This window comes from Oncorhynchus keta, chromosome 35, assembly GCF_023373465.1.
Source record: "Oncorhynchus keta strain PuntledgeMale-10-30-2019 chromosome 35, Oket_V2, whole genome shotgun sequence".
Lineage (NCBI taxonomy): Eukaryota > Metazoa > Chordata > Actinopteri > Salmoniformes > Salmonidae > Oncorhynchus > Oncorhynchus keta.
The window spans coordinates 9843350-9866684 of record NC_068455.1 but is presented as its reverse complement, the minus strand read 5'-3'; the positions used below and the strand labels follow the sequence as shown (position 1 = coordinate 9866684).

Sequence of the window (23335 nt, the reverse complement as noted above, 5' to 3'; positions counted from 1 at the left end):
AAAACCATTAATTAGGGCCTACTGCAGCATAAATACTGGAGGCTGAGACAGGAGGGGTCAGGAGACACTGTGGCCCCATCTGATGACACGCCCGGACAGGGCCAAACAGGAAGGATATAACCCCACCCACTTTGCCTAAGCACAGCCTCCACACCACTAGAGGGATATCTTCAACCACCAAACTTACCATCCTGAGACAAGGCTAAATGACTTAAATGTAAATGTAAAAGGCCGAGTATCGCCCACAAAGATCTCCGCCACGGCACAACCCAAGGGGGGGGGGGGCGCCAACCCAGACAGGAAGATCACATCAGTGACTCAACCCACTCAAGTGACGCACCCCTCCCAGGGATGGTATGAAAGAGCCCTAGTAAGTCAGTGACTCAGCCCCTGTAATAGGGTTAGAGGCAGCGAAACACAGTGGAAAGAGAGGAACCGGCCAGGCAGAGACAGCAAGGGCGGTTCGTTGCTCCAGAGCCTTTCCGTTCACCTTCACACTCCTGGGCCAGACTAAACTCAATCATATGACCCACTGAAGAGATGAGTCTTCAGTAAAGACTTAAAGGTTGAGACCGAGTTTGCGTCTCTCACATGGGTAGGCAGACCATTCCATAAAAATGGAGCTCTATAGGAGAAAGCCCTGCCTCCAGCTGTTTGCTTAGAAATTCTAGGGACAATTAGGAGGTCAGCATCTTGTGACCGTAGCGTACGTGTAGGTATGTACGGCAGGACCAAATCAGAGAGATAGGTAGGAGCAAGCCCATGTAATGCTTTGTAGGTTAGCAGTAACACCTTGAAATCAGCCCTTTCCTTCACAGGAAGCCAGTGTAGGGAGGCTAGCACTGGAGTGATATGATCAAATGTTTTGGTTCTAGTCAGGATTCTAGCAGCCGTATTTAGCACTAACTGAAGTTTATTTAGTGCTACTTTGAAGAATCTCATCTCAAATATATATATATATTTTTTTTACACTTTTTTGGTTACTACATGATTCCATATGTGTTATTTCATAGTTTTGATGTCTTCACTATTAAGCTACAATGTATTAAAAAATAAATAAATAAGAAAAACCCTTGAATGAGTAGGTGTATCTAAACTTTTGACTGGTACTGTGTTCATTTTTTATTAGTCATTCATACATTCTGGAGCTGAACCAGTTTCTACGTGACCTGTCATTATGGTCACCAGAGAAAGAGTAAAGTGGCTAGAGGGCCAAGAGTCATTTTAGACTACAGTAATGTACAGTAATGTAGTGCTAATCAAGGGTTATGGAAGGAGCATCTCTGCACTTCTCTCCTCTCCTCACCTCGCCCTTTCTCTTCTCTTTTTTGGTCTTGTCTTCTCCAGCCCTCTACCCCTCTACCTCCATCCCCTCTGTGTGTCGTACTGTATCTGGATGGAAGTAGTTAACGGTCCAATATAGCCAGGGGTTTTTTTTCTGTCATTTTTGGGTAACAATTAAGTACCGTAATGTGATTGTTTTCAATTAAAATGGTTAGAAATAAACAAAGAGCAATTTCTCAAGCAAGGATTTTGCTAGGACTGTCTGGGAGTGGTCTGAATGGGGAGGGGACAACTGAGAACTAGCTGTTATTGGAAGATAGATTTGGAACTCTCTTTTATTATTGGTCTATTAACTAGTTTACTGGTGATGTCACCCGGCAGGCCAAAACTCCATCCCACCAAAACAGGCTGACATTTTCAGGCGTTCTTTTCAAACAGCTCTTACCCTAAAAGGTCATTATCATCATTTTCACAATTTTACCGTATTATTCAAACTTCATATTGTGGAAATATACAGTATATAAAATACAGGAAATCCTGTTTTTGACTGCACTGGGCCTTTAAGACTAGAATAACTTTGCTTTTATTATACGGTGTGCCTGGTGAATCCAGACTTACTCATGAATAGTTATTCTTCCTGGTACAGAACCTTTAGTTCTTGGTCTCCAACTCTGTCTTTGACTCATTGAAAGGCAGGCTCATCTGTTATGAGTACTGGGATAGTTGTGCTTTAACACCCAGCCTCTGCTAAAGTAAAGCCCCAACCTAATCCTTCTCTGCTGCAGACCTCTGGTTTTAGGTCATGTTGAAATCTATCTGAGGGCTGTAGGCTGGAGATGGAATGTACAGTATGTATGGGTGGTATGGGTCGGATTGGGGAGAGGACATCTGTTTTGCGTGTGTTAGAGACACAGCCAGAGACGTGAGGTAAGACAGGATACACATGATCACATGATCAGGGGAGAGAAGGCTTTGATCAGAGGCAGAGCAGCCCCCCCCATTACCTCCTCCCTCCTTATGACCCACTCCTTCTACCCTCCTCCTCCTCTCCCTGTCCCCCTCCCCAACTCTACCATCTTCTTTCTCCCATCTCCCCTCCTTCTCCTCTTCCTCCTCCTCCTCTTCCTTTACCCCCTGTCCCCCTCCCCAACTCTACCATCTTCTTTCTCCAATAACTCTTAACCTCCACTCACCTTATTCTCTCCCCCCTCCCAGAACCTCTCAACTCTTGCCCCACCTGGCCCTACCTGTCTTCCTGTATTTCTCTCACTGCGAACCCAGCAGCATTGACAATGTAATATATATCCATTGGAACAGTACAATGTGATGTCTCATGATACAGACAGGCAGTGATGGGTTAAACAGACAGACTCTACTAAAGTGAACCAGATGATGGAGATCCGTGTGTCTGTTTGATTCTCTACCTGCTTGAACCACCCGAGCCTCCCTTCAGGTCTAAACAGACCTCCTCCATCCCTACAGATGGTATTACTGCTAACGCCAACCAGATGTGATGTAGACCGACTGACATAAGGATAGACGGACTGATAGACTTACTGATTGACTGACGGACTGACTGACTAACAGACCGACTGACTGACAGAAGGGTAGAAGGACTGACTGAATAACTGACTGACAGAAGGATAGATGGACTGACTGACTGACTGATGGAGAGACAGAATGACTGAATGACTAACGGACTGACTGACTGACAGGACAGACGGACTGACTGACTGACTGATGGAGAGACAGAATGACTGTATGACTAACGGACTGACTGAATGACTGACTGACTGACTGACTGATGGAGAGACAGAATGACTGAATGAATAACGGACTGACTGACTGACAGGACAGACGGACTGACTGACTGACTAGCGTACTGACTGACAGCCTGACTGCCTGACTGACTGATGGAGAGATGGAATGACTGGCTGACTAGCGTACTGACTAACTGCCTGACTGCCTGACTGCCTGACTGCCTGATGGAGAGATGGAATGACTGACTGACTAGCGTACTGACTAACTGCCTGACTGCCTGACTGCCTGACTGACTGATGGAGAGATGGAATGACTGGCTGACTAGCATACTGACTGACTGCCTGACTGCCTGACTGACTGACTGCCTGATGGAGAGATGGAATGACTGACTGACTAGCATACTGACTAACTGACTGACTGCCTGACTGACTGATGGAGAGATGGAATGACGGACTGACTAGCGTACTGACTAACTACCTGACTGACTGATGGAGAGATGGAATGACTGGCTAACTAGCGTACTGACTGACTGCCTGACTGCCTGATGGAGAGATGGAATGACTGGCTGACTAGCGTACTGACTGACTGCCTGACTGCCTGACTGACTGACTGCCTGATGGAGAGACAGAATGACTGAATGACTAACGGACTGACTGACAGGACAGACAGACTGACTGACTGACTGACTGACTGACTGACTGACTGATGGAGAGACAGAATGACTGTATGACTAACGGACTGACAGGACAGACAGACTGACTGGCTGACTGACTAGCGTACTGACTGACAGCCTGACTGCCTGACTGACTGATGGAGAGATGGAATGACTGACTGACTAGCGTACTGACTAACTGCCTGACCGCCTGACTGCCTGACTGACTGATGGAGAGATGGAATGACTGGCTGACTAGCGTACTGACTAACTGCCTGACTGCCTGACTGACTGATGGAGAGATGGAATGACTGGCTGACTAGCGTACTGACTGACTGCCTGACTGCCTGATGGAGAGATGGAATGACTGGCTGACTAGCGTACTGACTGACTGCCTGACTGCCTGACTGACTGATGGAGAGATGGAATGACTGGCTGACTAGCGTACTGACTGACTGCCTGACTGCCTGACTGACTGACTGCCTGATGGAGAGATGGAATGACTGACTGACTAGCGTACTGACTAACTGACTGACTGCCTGACTGCCTGACTGACTGATGGAGAGATGGAGAGATGGAATGACGGACTGACTAGCGTACTGACTAACTGCCTGACTGCCTGACTGACTGATGGAGAGATGGAATGACTGGCTAACTAGCGTACTGACTGACTGCCTGACTGACTAACGGACCTAATGACTGACTGATGGAGAGACAGACAGACTGACTGACTGACTAAATGACTGACTTACTGAATGACTGACTGACTGACTGACTAAATGACTGACTTACTAAATGACTGACTAATGGACTGAATGACTGACTGACGGACTGACTGACTGACTGACTGACTGACTGACTGAATGAATGAATGACGGACTGACTGAATGAATGACTGACTGACGGACTGACTGACTGACTGACTGACTGAATGAATGAATGACGGACTGACTGAATGAATGAAGGACTGACTGAATGAATGAATGAATGACTGACGGACTGACTGACTGACTGACTGACTGACTGACTGACTGACTGACTGAATGAATGAATGAATGAATGAATGACGGACTGACTGAATGAATGACTGACTGACGGACTGACTCTTCTCTGTTAAGAGCAAACCTAGACTTGTGTTGTATGTATATTTCATTCTGTTAAGTGTTGTGTTTTGCTTCATTGTCCTCATTTGTCTCAGATCAGAGAGAGAGAGAGAGAGAGGTGGGAGGGAGAGAGAGAGGGTGGGAGGGAGAGAGAGAGAGAGAGAGAGGGTGGGAGGGAGAGAGAGAGAGAGAGAGAGGGTGGGAGGGAGGAGAGAGAGAGAGGGGTGGGTGGGAGGGAGAGAGAGAGAGGGTGGGAGGGAGAGAGAGAGAGAGAGGGGTGGGAGGGAGAGAGAGAGAGAGGGTGGGAGGGAGAGAGAGAGAGAGAGGGTGGGAGGGAGAGAGAGAGAGAGGGGTGGGAGGGAGAGAGAGAGAGGGGGTGGGAGGGAGGGAGAGACAGAGGGGGGTTGTTCAGACTGTTTTAATAGTTGCTTTGACCTCCAGATGACAGACAAAGAAAGAAAACAGTTATGAGCTGAACATAACAGTATGTCAGTAGAAGAGAGGACAGTAACAGGAGACACTATGAACTGAACATAACAGTATGTCAGTAGAAGGGAGGACAGTAGCAGGAGACACTATGAACTGAACATAACAGTATGTCAGTAGAAGAGAGGACAGTAACAGGAGACACTATGAACTGAACATAACAGTATGTCAGTAGAAGAGAGGACAGTAACAGGAGACACTATGAACTGAACATAACAGTATGTCAGTAGAAGAGAGGACAGTAACAGGAGACACTATGAACTGAACATAACAGTATGTCAGTAGAAGAGAGGACAGTAACAGGAGACACTATGAACTGAACATAACAGTATGTCAGTAGAAGAGAGGACAGTAACAGGAGACACTATGAACTGAACATAACAGTATGTCAGTAGAAGAGAGGACAGTAACAGGAGACACTATGAACTGAACATAACAGTATGCCAGTGGAAGGGAGGACAGTAGCAGGAGACGCTATGAGCTGAACATACAGTGGGGAGAACAAGTATTTGATACAGTGCCGATTTTGCAGGTTTTCCTACTTACAAAGCATGTAGAGGTCTGTAATTTTATTATCATAGGTACACTTCAACTGTGAGAGACGGAATCTAAAACAAAAATCCTGAAAATCACATTGTATGATTGTTAAGTAATTAATTTGCAAGTATTTGATACATCAGAAAAGCAGAACTTAATATTTGGTAAAAAAAATTACAGACCTCTACATGCTTTGTAAGTAGGAAAACCTGCAAAATCGGCACTGTATCAAATACTTGTTCTCCCCACTGTAACAGTAGGCCAGTGGAAGAGAGGACAGCAGCAGATAACCCAAATGTGGTTTATGACTACTACGATTTTCCATTATAGCCAATTCAATTGCAGTAATTTCGTTACTTATTTTTTGGATATTATTTTTACCAATCTGTTACCAACGAATCCTTTAATTATTAATGAACAGAGTAGATTTCAGTAGAAACACTATAACTCCTTAGTAGGTTTACCTTTACCTGTTTCTTCAGTGAACGTTCACTATCCTCTCTCATCACGAGGGAGAGAAATTAGAAAATATCTTTACATTTTAAACATCTTTAAAATATATGGGTTTTTTGGTAACATACAGGGTTATTCTCTCTGAACATTTCACAACATTTTGTGAAAAGAAAAATACTTTTTTTTTATGGCCAATTATTATTTAAAACAATTATTTTGGGGGAGGGGGTGTTCGTTGAGGTGGGTTACAGCCAGGTACAATATGTTAATTTATACAATTTCATATTCTATATATTTTAAAAGAATTATTCCTACATTCCTACACTTTTAAAGAAGAAAATAAGAAGAGATAGTAAAATAAAACATTAGAAAAGTATTGATAATTTTGATCAGATTTTTTTAAGTTTAAGTAATAATAAATTCAGTATAAACAGCAAAAAGTGTTACGTTCGCTGAAAGATGGATTAGACCGAGGTGCAGAGTGGTGGGCGTACATCATACATTTATTAAATGAACACCAAAAAACAAGAGAGATAAACGACACGTAAATGTTTTGTAGCGCTGACACAGCAACTATACAAAAACAAGATCCCACAATCTAAGGTGGGAAAAAGGGCTGCCTAAGTATGATCTCCAATCAGAGACAACGATAAACAGCTGCCTCTGATTGGGAACCATACGAGGCCAACAAAGAAATACAAACATAGACATGCCCAACCAAGTCACGCCCTGATCTAACCGAATAAACAAGTCTCTCTGAGGTCAGGGCGTGACAAAAAGAAATGGGCCTCTACCTCCAACCTCCCATCCCATTCCTCCAGCCCCACCCAGCCAACAAAAGAGATACCTCTCTCTGAGGTCAGGGCGTGACAAAAAGAAATGGGCCTCCGTCTCCAACCTCCCATCCCATTCCTCCAGCCCCACCCAGCCAACAAAAGAGATACCTCTCTCTGAGGTCAGGGCGTGACAAAAAGAAATGGGCCTCTACCTCCAACCTCCCATCCCATTCCTCCAGCCCCACCCAGCCAACAAAAGAGATACCAAAAAGAAATGGGCCTCTCTCTGAGGTCAGGGGGCGTGACAAAAAGAAATGGGCCTCTACCTCCAACCTCCCATCCCATTCCTCCAGCCCCACCCAGCCAACAAAAGAGATACCTCTCTCTGAGGTCAGGGCGTGACAAAAAGAAATGGGCCTCTACCTCCAACCTCCCATCCCATTCCTCCAGCCCCACCCAGCCAACAAAAGAGATACCTGCTCTCAAGGGATCAAGTCAATAAATGAATGTGAATGATGTCAGAGATCATGTCAATGGACCAAATACTGGATTCTACTGTCGACCTGTATGAGGTGATGCATGAAAAAAGGTCTTTCTCTTTTTTTCCCCTACAGGCAATATCTCAGGCCAGCCCGAGCGGCGATGTTGGTGAGACTCTGGAGGACCTCCAGCAGCAGAACCAGCTGCAAAGCCTGGCGTCCTCCACCCAGCCATCCCAGAGACCCCGATGCCGGAGCTGGTCCCACGTGGTTTTGCCCAAACCAGAACCAGAGGAGGAACCAGAACCGTTCATCCTGGACCTCAGGAACTTCCCTGAGTTGGCCAACGCAGACCTGGGATCTCACAGCCCTAATATACAGGTAGAACCCTAACCCACACACCCTAATATAATAACCACAACATACTGTACAGGTGGGACTCTGTAGCACCATTTCATTCTGGCAGAAAGGGAAGGTTGACTGAAAGCATAGAGTTTTCACATCAAAGATCTCAGGGTGTTTTTAATGGCAGCTCAGCATTACCATAAGCCTTACACACACACACACACACACACACACACACACACACACACACACACACACACACACACACACACACACACACACACACACACACACACACACACACACACACACACACACACACACACACACACACACACACACACACACACACACACACACACACCCCTGCATTAAAACTAAGGGTGGCAGGTAGCCTAGCGGTTGAGAGCGTTGGGCCAATAACTGAAAGGTCACTAGTTTGAATCCCTGAGCCGAAAAACAGACAAATCTAAGGGGTGAAAGGTCAGCGTATTAACGTGCTCTCCAAGAGCAGCAGCTCTCAATAATCTACCAGGATGTTTTTTTTACACAGAGGTTTTATTTAATATTTTGGGTTATTACAGAGATGGTTTATATGTGCAGGTGGATTAGAAAATAAATGAAGTTAGACTTTGGGGTAAAACCGACACAAGAGAAGCCCAGGTATCCAGAAATTGAGAGCGCCTCGTTTTTGTTTTAATAACAAGGAACATGTGGTCTTCATCCAAGTGGAATTGGGCCATCCTCTTCTAGTTTATAGGAACCAGACAAAGATATTTGGTTTTATCATTCTTTCTTTGGGAGCCAGCGGCTAATACCCTCGACTGCTTTTATGGGCTTTTCACCTTGTTATCACGTCGGCTGGAATTCATTGGTTTTGACTGTGGAGGGTCATAGCTTGACAAGCTGAGTGAACCATACCAGACTGTACTGGTGCACTATGGGGAATAGAATACAACAGTACAGTAGAATAGAATAGAACGCAGTAGATCCATGATATAAATGAGGGTGTTCAAATATCTCTGTCTTGCACACAAACATTGGCCTGATCTCTTCACCGTTAATAAATTACTAACATTCTGTACATTATAATCTCCTGATTGACAATATCCAGTAAATATTTGACTGGAGTAGCTTGGTTCATGTATGGTTTGTCTGGGGCATTAAGGGTGGAAGTGGCTATCCTTCAGATCTACAGCTATGTACGAGTCACAGCCTCTAATGGGTCGTAGTGAGGCCTAATACACTCTTATAATTACCGCTCAGACACGAGGGAGAGAACAGAGCACAGCTTTAATATGCAGAGGTCCTATACAGCACAGTACAGTACAGCTTCAATATGCAGAGGTCCTATACAGCACAGTACAGTACAGCTTCAATATGCAGAGGTCCTATACAGCACAGTACAGTACAGCTTCAATATGCAGAGGTCCTATATAGTACAGTACAGTTTCAATATACAGAGGTCCTATACAGTACAGCTTCAATATACAGAGGTCCTATACAGTACAGTACAGCTTCAATATACAGAGGTCCTATACAGTACAGCTTCAATATACAGAGGTCCTATACAGTACAGTACAGTACAGCTTCAATATACAGAGGTCCTATACAGTACAGTACAGTACAGCTTCAATATGCAGAGGTCCTATACAGTACAGCTTCAATATACAGAGGTCCTATACAGTACAGTACAGCTTCAATATACAGAGGTCCTATACAGTACAGTACAGCTTCAATATACAGAGGTCCTATACAGTACAGCTTCAATATACAGAGGTCCTATACAGTACAGTACAGTACAGCTTCAATATGCAGAGGTCCTATACAGCACAGTACAGTACAGCTTCAATATGCAGAGGTCCTATATAGTACAGTACAGCTTCAAGATACAGAGGTCCTATATAGTACAGTACAGCTTCAATATACAGAGGTCCTATATAGTACAGTACAGTTTCAATATACAGAGGTCCTATACAGTACAGCTTCAATATGCAGAGGTCCTATACAGTACAGCTTCAATAAGCAGAGGTCCTATACAGTACAGCTTCAATAAGCAGAGGTCCTATACAGTACAGTACAGTACAGTACAGTACAGTACAGTACAGTACAGTACAGCTTCAATATGCAGAGGTCCTATACAGTACAGTACAGCTTCAATATACAGAGGTCCTATACATTACATTACATTACATTTAAGTCATTTAGCAGACGCTCTTATCCAGAGCGACTTACAGTACAGCTTCAATAAGCAGAGGTCCTATACAGTACAGTACAGCTTCAATAAGCAGAGGTCCTATACAGTACAGTACAGCTTCAATAAGCAGAGGTCCTATACAGTACAGGACAGCTTCAATATACAGAGGTCCTATACAGTACAGTACAGCTTCAATAAGCAGAGGTCCTATACAGTACAGCTTCAATATGCAGAGGTCCTATACAGTACAGTACAGCTTCAATATACAGAGGTCCTATACAGTACAGTACAGCTTCAATATACAGAGGTCCTATACAGTACAGTACAGCTTCAATATACAGAGGTCCTATACAGTACATCTTCAATATACAGAGGTCCTATACAGTACAGCTTCAATAAGCAGAGGTCCTATACAGTACAGTACAGTACAGCTTCAATATACAGAAAAGGCACAAAAGTAAAACTGCAAAACATTGAGCCAAAGATGTACTTTATGTCCTGAATACAAAGAGTTATGTTTGGGGCAAATCCAACACACCACTGAGTAACTCTCTTCATATTTTCAAGCACGGTGGTTGCTGCATCAGGTTATGGATATGCTTGTCATCGGCAAGGACTGTGGATTTGTTTTAGGACTAAAATACATGGAATATAAATGAGGGTGTCTTAGAATAAAACCTGTTTCAGTCTGCTTTCCACCAGACACTGGGAGAAAAAAAATCACCTTTCAACAGGACAATAACCTAAAACACAAGGCCAATATCTACACTGGAGTTGCTTACCAATAGAACATTGAATGTTCCCGAGTTGCCGAGTAACGGTTCTGATTTAATCAGCTTGAAAATCTACGACAAGACATGAAATTGGCTGTCTAGCGATGATCAACAAACAACTTGACAGAGCTTGAAGGATCGGTAAGAAGAAGAATCTGCAAATATTGCACGATTTAAGTGTGCATAGCTCTTAGAGACTCACAGCTGTAATCGCTGCGAAAGGTGATTCTAACATGTTTTGATTCAGGGGGATGAATAACTCTCTAATCAAGATATATTATTGTTTTATTTGTAATCTTTATTTGTGTTTCTACTACTTTGACATTACAGAGAGTATTCTGTGTAGATGGCCAACAGAACATGACAATTACATCCATTTGAATCTTTATAACACAACAAAATGTGGGAAACTCAAAGGGGTGTGAATACTTACTGAAGACACTGTACTGTGTGATCAGAGTTGCTTTCTAGTCATCTGGGAAAGTACTGTGTGATCAGAGTTGCTTTCTAGTCATCTGGGAAAGTACTGTGTGTTCAGCGTTGCTTTCTAGTCATCTGGGAAAGTACTGTGTGATCAGAGTTGCTTTATAGTCATCTGGGAAAGTACTGTGTGTTCAGTAAATGCTGGCCATGAACTGCATCAGATCTGGGACTCCATCTTTGCATCCCAAATGACCCCTTTTATCAATATACCCCCCCCCCCCCTCAATTTCTCTCTCTCTCTCCTCCCCCTACCCTTCCCCCCAGGTGACCATTGAGGTGGTTGAGGACCCCCAGACGGAAACAGAGATGGAGATGGACCTGGCCAAGGAGGGGGGTGATGGGGGCCGCAACGACTGGTCCCTGTCCTCAACGGAGTGGCTCGCCCACAAGAAGCTGTTCTTGGCCCTGTTCTGGGAGTACCCGGAACAAGCTGAGACTGAGAGTGGGCAAGGCGGCAGGGCCAGCCTGGAAGAACAGGAACAGGAGAAGCCCATAGAGGACTACAACTATGACCCTGAGGAACAGGAACCTGAGCTTAGTGGGACCGGCGGGACTGGGGTGGAGACCGGGGGGACTGGGGTGGAGACCGGGGGGACTGGGGTGGAGACTGGGGGGACTGGGGTGGAGACCGGGGGGAATGGGGCGGGGGCTGGGGCTGGGGTGGAGACCGGCGGGACTGGGGTGGAGACCGGGGAGACTGGGGTGGAGACCGGGGGACTGGGGTGGAGACCGGGGGACTGGGGCTGGGGCTGGAGTGGACCGGGGGACTGGGGCGGTGATCGGGGGACTGAGGCTGGGACAGGGGCTGGGGTGAAGACCGGGGGACTGGGACAGGGACTGGGTTGAAGGGGGACTCCGGGGGACTAGGACAGGGACTGGGGTGAAGACCGGGGGACTAGTAGGACAGAGGGGGGACTGGGGTGAAGACCGGAGGGTGGAGACTGGGACAGGGGCTGGGTTGAAGACCGGGGGAGGGGCTGGGGGGGGGGACTGGGCTGGTGGGGGGGGTGAAGACCGGAGGGACTGGGACAGGGGTGGGGGTGAAGGGGGACTGGGACCTGGGGTGAAGACCGGGGGACTGGGACAGAGGTGGGGGAGGGGGGACTGGGACCGGGGGACTGGGGGGGTGAAGACCGGAGGGACTGGGACCGGGGTGGGGGTGAAGACCGGGGGGGGACTGGGACCGGGGGACTGGGACCGGGGTGGGGGTGAAGACCGGGGGGGGACTGGGACCGGGGGACTGGGACCGGGGTGGGGGTGAAGACCGGAGGGACTGGGGGTGACCGGGGGGACTGGGACCGGGGTGGGGGGGGGCTGGGGGGGTGGGGGTGAAGACCGGGGGAGGGACTGGGACCGGGGTGGGGGTGAAGACCGGGGGACTGGGACCGGGGTGGGGGTGAAGACCGGGGGACTGGGACCGGGGTGGGGGTGACCGGGGGACTGGGACCGGGGGGGGTGAAGGGACCGGGGGACTGGGACCGGGGTGGGGGTGAAGACCGGGGGGGGGTGAAGACTGGGACCGGGGTGGGGGTGAAGACCGGGGCTGGGACCGGGGTGGGGGTGAAGACCGGGGGCTGGGACCGGGGTGGGGGTGAAGACCGGGGGCTGGGACAGGGGCTGGGGGGGGACTGGGACCGGGGTGGGGACCGGGGGACTGGGACCGGGGTGGGGGGTGAAGACCGGGGGGCTGGGACCGGGGTGGGGGTGAAGACCGGGGGCTGGGACCGGGGTGGGGGTGAAGACCGGGGGCTGGGACCGGGGTGGGGTGAAGACCGGGGGGGGGTGAAGACCGGGGCTGGGACCGGGGTGGGGGTGAAGACCGGGGGGGCTGGGACCGGGGTGGGGGTGAAGACCGGGGGGGCTGGGACCGGGGTGGGGGTGAAGACCGGGGGGACTGGGACCGGGGTGGGGGTGAAGACCGGGGGGGCTGGGACCGGGGTGGGGGTGAAGACCGGGGGGCTGGGACCGGGGTGGGGGTGAAGACCGGGGGGGCTGGGACCGGGGTGGGGGTGAAGACCGGGGGGGCTGGGACCGGGGTGGGGGTGAAGACCGGGGGGGCTGGGACCGGGGTGGGGGTGAAGACCGGGGGACTGGGACCGGGGGGTTGGGACCGGGGGGGGCTGGGACCGGGGTGGGGGAAGACCGGGGGACTGGGACCGGGGTGGGGGTGAAGACCGGGGGCTGGGACCGGGGTGGGGGTGAAGACCGGGGGCTGGGACCGGGGTGGGGGTGAAGACCCGGGGGACTGGGACCGGGGGGGGGTGGGACCGGGGTGGGGGGACCGGGGTGGGACCGGGGGGCTGGGACCGGGGGGGTGAAGACCGGGGGGGGACTGGGACCGGGGTGGGGGTGAAGGGGTGGGGGTGAAGACCGGGGGCTGGGACCGGGGTGGGGGTGAAGACCGGGGGGGCTGGGACCGGGGGGTGAAGACCGGGGGCTGGGACCGGGGGGGGGCTGAAGACCGGGGGGTAGGGGGAGACTGGAGGAGCCACTGGAGAAACAACAGAGGATGGGACTCCAAGGAAAACTATGGTACGTTTTTTATGTTTAAATGTTTTGTTGTAATTATCTTGAAATATGGATGATGAAGGAACAATTCAGCAGTATTAAGTTACAATGCGTACCAATGTGATGTGTAGCACCAGTACCTACCTGGAAGATACCCTGTAAATAACATCCTCTTAAAGGAACACTGCCAGATTTAGCCTTGTTTTCATTCAATTTACTATAGTGTTTTACAGACTGTAGTATACTGTCATATCTACTATAGTGTTTTTGTTTTAATCCATTTGACATAGAAGTGGAGGCTTTTTTCTTCAGGAAACCTACTGGAGAAATACAAAAAGTGCACATTTTCTATTATAACCTGAGGGTAGATTAGGACTGGGGTCTGAACGGAGAGTTTCAGATCTTCTGCTATAACCTGTAGGTAATATATAATAATAATATAATAATAATAATATAATAATATAATAATATATATATATATATATATATATATATATATGCCAGCGACTTACAGTCATGTGTGCATACATTCTACGTATGGGTGGTCCCGGGAATCGAACCCACTACCCTGGCGTTACAAGCGCCATGCTCTACCAACTGAGCCACAGAAGGACCACAGGTCTGGGGTCTGAACAGAGAGTTCTGATCTTCTGCTATAACCTGTAGGTAGATTAGGACTGGGGTCTGAACAGAGATTTCTGATCTTCTGCTCTCTGCTATAACCTGTAGGTAGATTAGGACTGGGGTCTGAACAGAGATTTCCATTCTTCTGCTATAACCTGTAGGTAGATTAGGACTGGGGTCTGAACGGAGAGTTTCAGATCTTCTGCTATAACCTGTAGGTAGATTAGGACTGGGGTCTGAACGGAGAGTTTCAGATCTTCTGCTATAACCTGTAGGTAGATTAGGACTGGGGTCTGAACAGAGAGTTCTGATCTTCTGCTCTCTGCTATAACCTGTAGGTAGATTAGGACTGGGGTCTGAACAGAGATTTCCATTCTTCTGCTATAACCTGTAGGTAGATTAGGACTGGGGTCTGAACGGAGAGTTTCAGATCTTCTGCTATAACCTGTAGGTAGATTAGGACTGGGGTCTGAACAGAGATTTCTGATCTTCTGCTCTCTGCTATAACCTGTAGGTAGATTAGGACTGGGGTCTGAACAGAGATTTCCATTCTTCTGCTATAACCTGTAGGTAGATTAGGACTGGGGTCTGAACGGAGAGTTTCAGATCTTCTGCTCTCTGCTATAACCTGTAGGTAGATTAGGACTGGGGTCTGAACAGAGAGTTCTGCTCTCTGCTATAACCTGTAGGTAGATTAGGACTGGGGTCTGAACAGAGATTTCCATTCTTCTGCTATAACCTGTAGGTAGATTAGGACTGGGGTCTGAACAGAGAGTTCTGATCTTCTGCTCTCTGCTATAACCTGTAGGTAGATTAGGACTGGGGTCTGAACAGAGATTTCCATTCTTCTGCTATAACCTGTAGGTAGATTAGGACTGGGGTCTGAACGGAGAGTTTCAGATCTTCTGCTATAACCTGTAGGTAGATTAGGACTGGGGTCTGAACAGAGAGTTCTGCTCTCTGCTATAACCTGTAGGTAGATTAGGACTGGGGTCTGAACAGAGAGTTCCGATCTTCTGCTATAACCTGTAGGTAGATTAGGACTGGGGTCTGAACAGAGAGTTCTGATCTTCTGCTATAACCTGTAGGTAGATTAGGACTGGGGTCTGAACAGAGAGTTCTGATCTTCTGCTATAACCTGTAGGTAGATTAGGACTGGGGTCTGAACAGAGATTTCCATTCTTCTGCTATAACCTGTAGGTAGATTAGGACTGGGGTCTGAACAGCAACAACACAAGATATGGTCTATAGGTCAATATCATTAAAACGTCACAATAACGTGCAGAGTGTTTGATTTGCCATCTGGGGGGCAAGGAGACACCCCCCATGCCCTTTTCTCAGGATTATTCAATAAATGTTAACTATTTGGTTGTAATACTGTATCATCAACTATTGGACAGCATAGTAAAAACTACACATTTCTGATTATTCCATGCAAAACAACTGGGCACATTTAGCTTATACATTAGTTACTGAAACTGCTTTTCATGGTCAGTAAACATCAATGTACTGATAATAGGTGAGGGTAGCCTCACGATATCTCTCAAAATTGGCCACCATTAATTGAATATTAATGGTAATAAAAGTCAACTATACCTGACAGGTGTGAGTGAAGTGGTTTAGGTTCATTTCCCATCCTTTGTGGGCTCTGCCTGTCAAGCAGCAGAAGGACACATTTTGTCGATGTACCGTTCGCCGATAATGTTTCTTTTGCAAGTTACCGGTAAAAACTTTGTACAGTAGGCTGATCGTAGTGGTAAGTAGACCTAATGTACTGTTTTTCTCTAACCAACGTAGGACTGACTACCTAGCGAAGTTAGCTAACATGATCCCCTCTTCGAGTGTTTAATCACGATTGCTGCTAACAGACATGATTGGCTACATTGATTGATGGACCATGTCAAATTAGCTAGCTAGCTAATAAGAGATCACATCAATATAGCTAGGTAACAAGCTAACTTTCAGAGGATAAACTAGATGGCTATATCCAAATATTGTTTGATTTGCTTTCCGTCAAATAGTGGTGATGACAGTAAGTCCGACTGGCTACTTTACCAGGACGAGGACTTGCCGATATCAAGCTCTTTTCCAAAAGCCTAATGTCAGACGAAACATGCTAAATTACACATTGTTTCCTTAGCTAGCTAGCTACATGCCAAATGGATTTGCTTACCTTCAAGTATCTGAAAGCAAGTACCAACCATATGTGGTCTGGGGAAGGCTTTTCAGTGGGCGATTACATGTTGAGTGACCCTGTGTCCCGGGTGGGCGATTACATGTTGAGTGACCCTGTGTCCCGGGTGGGCGATTACATGTTGAGTGACCCTGTGTCCCGGGTGGGCGATTACATGTTGAGTGACCCTGTGTCCCGGGTGGGCGATTACATGTTGAGTGACCCTGTGTCCCGGGTGGGCGATTACATGTTGAGTGACCCTGTGTCCCGGGTGGGCGATTACATGTTGAGTGACCCTGTGTCCCGGGTGGGCGATTACATGTTGAGTGAACCTGTGTCCTGGGTGGGCCGGGTGGGCCGGGTGTCCCGGGTGGGCCGGGTGTCCCGGGTGGGCCGGGTGTCCCGGGTGGGCCGGGTGGGCCGGGTGTCCCGGGTGGGCGATTACATGTTGAGTGACCCTGTGTCCCGGGTGGGCGATTACATGTTGAGTGACCCTGTGTCCCGGGTGGGCGATTACATGTTGAGTGACCCTGTGTCCCGGGTGGGCGATTACATGTTGAGTGACCCTGTGTCCCGGGTGGGCGATTACATGTTGAGTGACCCTGTGTCCCGGGTGGGCCGGGTTACATGTTGAGTGACCCTGTGTCCCGGGTGGGCGATTACATGTTGAGTGACCCTGTGTCCCGGGTGGGCGATTACATGTTGAGTGACCCTGTGTCCCGGGTGGGCCGGGTTTGCTCATTTTCGACCATTCCATTGGTCATCCAAAGGAGAGGTCTCCGACCGGCCGTGGTCAGTGGGCCGTGGAAAGCGAACCTGACAAGTCTTTATCCCAGAAAACAAGGTGCCACTGTCATCCAAAACCCAACCGTTGTGATGCACTCAGGTTCCAAACTCGGTTTTGGACGAGACTGACTTTATGACCCAAATTATTCTATTTACAGTCAATTTTGACACTCATGTTTATGACTAATAACTATGACACATCGTTTTCAAAAGGAAAACCTTAAAAAAAAGAAGTTTTGTCTCTTTAGTTTCTTCCATAATGGCTAGAGTAGGTTTCTAAGAGAAAGTATTGGCTTGTGTACTGACTGCTACTGTATGTCTCTATTGTTGAAGCGGGCTACCTGCCTCATCCTCCCTGCCTCATCCGTCCTGCCTCATCCTCCCTGCTTCATCCTCCCTCCCTCATCCGCCCTGTCTCATCCTCCCTGCCTCAGCCTGCCTCAGCCTATCTCCCTCCCTCCCTCATCCCTCCTCCCTCCCTCCCCCTCCCTCCCTCAGCTCTGCCTCATCCTCCCTCCCTCATCCCTCCCCCTCCCTCCCTCCTCATCCGCCTCCCTCCCTCCCTTCTCATCCTCCCTCCCTCCCTCCCTCCCTCCTCAGCCTCCTCAGCCTCCCTCTCCCTCCCTCCCTCCCTCCATCATCCTCCCTGCCTCATCCTCCCTCCCTCATCCTCCCTTCCTCATCCTCCCTGCCTCCCTATCTCCATCATCCTCCCTCCTCCCTATCCCATCATCCTCCCTGCCTCCCTCCCTCATCCGTCCTGCCTCATCCTCCCTGCCTCCTCCCTCCCCTCATCCGCCCTGCCTCATCCTCCCTGCCTCATCCTATCTCCATCATCCTCCCTGCCTCATCCTCTCCATCATCCTCCCTGCCTCATCCTCCCTCCCTCATCCGCCCTGCCTCATCCTCCCTGCCTCATCCTATCTCCATCATCCTCCCTGCCTCATCCTCCCTCCCTCATCCGTCCTGCCTCATCCTCCCTGCCTCATCCTCCCTCCCTCATCCTCCCTGCCTCATCCTCCCTCCCTCATCCTCCATGACTCATCCTCCCTTCCTCATCCTCCCTGCCTCATCCTATCTCCATCATCCTCCCTGCCTCATCCTATCTCCATCATCCTCCCTGCCTCATCCTCCCTCCCTCATCCGTCCTGCCTCATCCTCCCTGCCTCATTCTCCCTCCCTCATCCATCCTCCCTCCCTTCCTCCCTCACCCTCCCTCATCCATCCTCTCCCCTTCCTTCCTCCCTCCCTTCCTCCCTCCTTCGGGCTCTCTCCCAAACTCTCCCTCCCTCAGCAATCTGATGCCTATTTTAAAACAGTCAGGGAGAGGGACGAACAGGCTGGACATGGCCTGTAAGGTCTACTCTGTTCACCCTGCCTAGGTAAGGGAGGGGCTTTCTGTCTTCTGGGGACACAATTAGAGGTGTTAGTTGACATCCTAGAGTTTCGGATATACGATCAAATAACTTACTTTATACTTGCTATGGTATATTGTAGGCCTGTAGGTTGATTTCTTTAGAAATACTGCTATTACTATCTCTCTCTCTCTCTCTCTCTCTCTCTCTCTCTCTCTCTCTCTCTCTCTCTCTCTCGCTTTCTTTATCTCTTTCTATCTCTCTGTCTCTTAGTTAAATTCAATTAAAAGGGCTTTAATCGCATGGAAAACAAGATGTTTACATTGCCAAAGGGAGTGAAATAGACAAGAAACAAAAGGGAATTAATCCAAAATATCAGTAAACATTACACACACAATAGTTTTAGAATAATAGACACACTTCAGATGTTATATTATTGCCAATGTTTTAAAAATGGGCAAATATATGAAAGTGAATGTACATAAACAGATGAACTCCTCTCCTCTCCTCTCCTCTCCTCTCCTCTCCTCTCCTCTCCTCTCCTCTCCTCTCTTCTTCTTTTCTCTCCTTCTTTTCTCTCTCCTCTCCTCTCCTCTCCTCTCCTCTTATCTCTTCTTCTTTTCTCTCTCCTCTCCTCTCCTCTCCTCTCCTCTCCTCTCCTCTCCTTCCTCTCTCTCTCTCTCTCCTCTCTCTCCTCTCCTCTCCTCTCCTCTCCTCTCCTCTCTCTCCTCTTTTCTCTCTCCTCTCCTCTCCTCTCCTCTTATCTCTTCTTCTTTTCTCTCTCCTCTCCTCTCCTCTCCTCTCCTCTCCTCTTATCTCTTCTTCTTTTCTCTCTCCTCTCCTCTCCTCTCCTCTTATCTCTTCTTTTCTCTCTTCTTCTCTTCTCTCCTCTTAACTTCTCACTTCTTCTCTCCACTTATTTCTTCTTCTTTTCTCTCTTCTTCTCTCCTCTCCTCTCCTACTTCTCTCCTCTCCTACTTCTTTCCTCTCTCCTCTCCTCCTCTTCTCTTCTTCTCTCCTCTTATCTTCTCTTCTTCGCTCCTCTTTTTTTATTTTCTCTTCTCTCCTCTTTTTTTATTTTCTCTTCTCTCCTCTTCTCTTCTCTCCTCTTCTCTTCTCTCTTCTTCTCTTCTTCTCTTTTCTCATATTCTCTCCTTTTCTCATATTCTCTCTTCTCTTCTCTTCTCCTCTTTTCTCCTATTCTCTCCTCTTCTCCTCTCTTCTTCTCATCTCTCATTTTCTCCTATTCTCTCTTCTCTTCTCCTCTTTTCTCATATTCTCTCCTCATCTACTTTTCTCTCCTCTTCTCCTCTCTTCTTCTCTTCTCTCTCCTCTCATTTCCTCTTCTCTTCTCATTCCCTCCATCCCTTGATCACATGTTAAATATGTTCCTTGCTGGATCTCCGACCGAGCATTGCTCCCTCCATCTTCACCTCACTCACAATTTTAACCCTCTCATTTTTTTCCATTGCTCTCCCTCGCTGTTTGTCTCCCTCTTCCCTCCTTCTATCCCTTCTATTCCTTCTCACGCTCTACCTCCATCCCTCCATCCCTCCACTGAGTATGTAATCTTTTTAACATGGGGAGAGAAGTCATTGTTCATTAAACAGAAAAGCTATTAGCCAGCCTGGTAGAGGTCTAACTGTCCTGGGGCATTGTTTGTTTTGGCTCCACTATGCTGGAAGCTGCTGAATTTACCATTGACATACTGTGTGTATTATAACTAGGAGAAACACACACAGACACACACACACACACGCGCAAACACACATGCTGGCACATACACACACACACACACACACGCTGGTACATACACACACACACACAAGCTGGCACATACACACACACACAAGCTGGCACATACACACATACACACGCTGGCACATACACACACACACACGCTGGCACACACACACACACACACCGACTGGTACATGAACGAGCATGCAAGCATACACACTTACGAGGAGACACACACACACACACACACACACACACACACACACACACACACACACACACACACACACACACACACACACACACACACACACACACACACACACACACACACACACACACACACAGACTGGTACATGAACGAGCATGCAAGCATACACACTTACGAGGAAGCACACACTTCCACACACACACACACACACACACATCCTAAGCTGCCAGCTGGCCCCAAAGCCTAATCATTAGTGACATCATACTTTCCTGAAAAATATGCAATATTAATTTAGTCCCACATCGTTAACTTCTTTGTGGAAACGGAATAGTTCACAATTCTCTGGTGTTGGGAAGGAGTTTAACTAAGACAGAGACCGGTCCTAGATCAGTTTACAGCAGGTTGGTGTCTGTCTCTGTTAAGAAGATTCACTTTACTTGTCAGGTCCTAGATCAGTTTACAGCAGAGACCATACCAAGGCAGGATAGGAACGTGACAGTCTATTTAATCTCAGAGACTATAGGAGCGTGACAGTCTATTTAATGTCAGAGACTATACCAAGGCAGGATAGGAGTGTGACAGTCTATTTCATCTCAGAGACTATACCAAGGCAGGATAGGAGCGTGACAGTCTATTTAATCTCAGAGACTATACCAAGGCAGGATAGGAGCGTGACAGTCTATTTCATCTCAGAGACTATACCAAGGCAGGATAGGAGCGTGACAGTCTATTTAATCTCAGAGACTATACCAAGGCAGGATAGGAGCGTGACAGTCTATTTCATCTCAGAGACTATACCAAGGCAGGATAGGAGCGTGACAGTCTATTTAATCTCAGAGACTATACCAAGGCAGGATAGGAGCGTGACAGTCTATTTAATCTCAGAGACTATACCAAGGCAGGATAGGAGCATGACAGTCTATTTAATCTCAGAGACTATACCAAGGCAGGATAGGAGCGTGACAGTCTATTTAATCTCAGAGACTATACCAAGGCAGGATAGGAGCATGACAGTCTATTTAATCTCAGAGACTATACCAAGGCAGGATAGGAGCGTGACAGTCTATTTAATCTCAGAGACTATACCAAGGCAGGATAGGAGCGTGACAGTCTATTTAATCTCAGAGACTATACCAAGGCAGGATAGGAGCGTGACAGTCTATTTAATGTCAGAGACTATACCAAGGCAGGATAGGAGCGTGACAGTCTATTTCATCTCAGAGACTATACCAAGGCAGGATAGGAGCATGACAGTCTATTTAATCTCAGAGACTATGCCAAGGCAGGTGATAGAAACACCATCAAGTGTTGATAAAGAAAATATTAACCAACAATTTGTCTTTTGCATAGAAGTGATGTCTGTAGCATTTACTTTTAAATTGTTCAAAAACAACAATTAATATTGATGCCCCGTGTGAGGAATGTTAAAGGCAATTTCCACATCTTTGAGTACAGTAATATATTTTTTATGAACCTGATCCTGCCTCCTAAATAGAGAGCAGAATCAGCCACTGTTGTTATCTCTCTGTCTTCACTCTGTCTCTATCTGTCTTCTCTCTGTCTCTATCTGTCTTCTCTCTGTCTCTATCTGTCTTCTCTCTGTCTCTATCTGTCTTCTCTCTGTCTCTATCTTTCTTCTCTCTGTCTCTATCTTTCTTCTCTCTGTCTCTATCTGTCTTCTCTCTGTCTCTATCTGTCTTCTCTCTGTCTCTATCTGTCTTCTCTCTGTCTCTATCTGTCTTCTCTCTGTCTCTATCTGTCTTCTCTCTGTCTCTATCTGTCTTCTCTCTGTCTCTATCTGTCTTCTCTCTGTCTTCACTCTGTCTCTATCTGTCTTCACTCTGTCTCTATCTGTCTTCTCTCTGTCTCTATCTGTCTTCTCTCTGTCTCTATCTGTCTTCTCTCTGTCTTCAGTCTCTATCTGTCTTCACTCTGTCTCTATCTTTCTTCACTCTGTCTCTATCTGTCTTCTCTCTGTCTCTATCTGTCTTCTCTCTGTCTCTATCTGTCTTCTCTCTGTCTTCACCCTGTCTCTATCTGTCTTCTCTCTGTCTTCACTCTGTCTCTATCTGTCTTCTCTCTGTCTTCTGTCTGTCTCTATCTGTCTTCTCTCTGTCTTCTCTCTGTCTCTATCTGTCTTCTCTCTGTCTCTATCTGTCTTCTCTCTGTCTCTATCTGTCTTCTCTCTGTCTTCACCCTGTCTCTATCTGTCTTCTCTCTGTCTTCTATCTGTCTCTATCTGTCTTCTCTCTGTCTTCACTCTGTCTCTATCTGTCTTCTCTCTGTCTTCTCTCTGTCTCTATCTGTCTTCTCTCTGTCTCTATCTGTCTTCTCTCTGTCTCTATCTGTCTTCTCTCTGTCTTCTATCTGTCTTCTATCTGTCTTCTCTCTGTCTTCACTCTGTCTCTATCTGTCTTCTCTCTGTCTCTCTCTGTCTCTATCTGTCTTCTCTCTGTCTTCTCTCTGTCTCTATCTGTCTTCTCTCTGTCTTCACTCTGTCTCTCTCTTCTCTATCTGTCTTCTCTCTGTCTCTATCTGTCTTCTCTCTGTCTCTATCTGTCTTCTCTCTGTCTCTATCTGTCTTCTCTCTGTCTTCTCTCTGTCTCTAT

At 47.6% G+C, this 23335-nt stretch overlaps 1 protein-coding gene across 1 annotated transcript in view; it reads left to right on the top strand.

Moving 5' to 3' along the window:
- Window positions 1-23335, top strand: part of LOC118369035 (isthmin-1-like) — a 43382-nt gene that overhangs the window by 5173 nt on the left and 14874 nt on the right. The window contains exons 2-5 of the mRNA XM_052495852.1: window positions 7667-7912; window positions 11594-12170; window positions 12732-13299; window positions 13650-13861. Coding sequence (XP_052351812.1) covers window positions 7667-7912; window positions 11594-12170; window positions 12732-13299; window positions 13650-13861 — 1603 coding nt within the window. The remainder of the gene's footprint in view (window positions 1-7666; window positions 7913-11593; window positions 12171-12731; window positions 13300-13649; window positions 13862-23335) is intronic.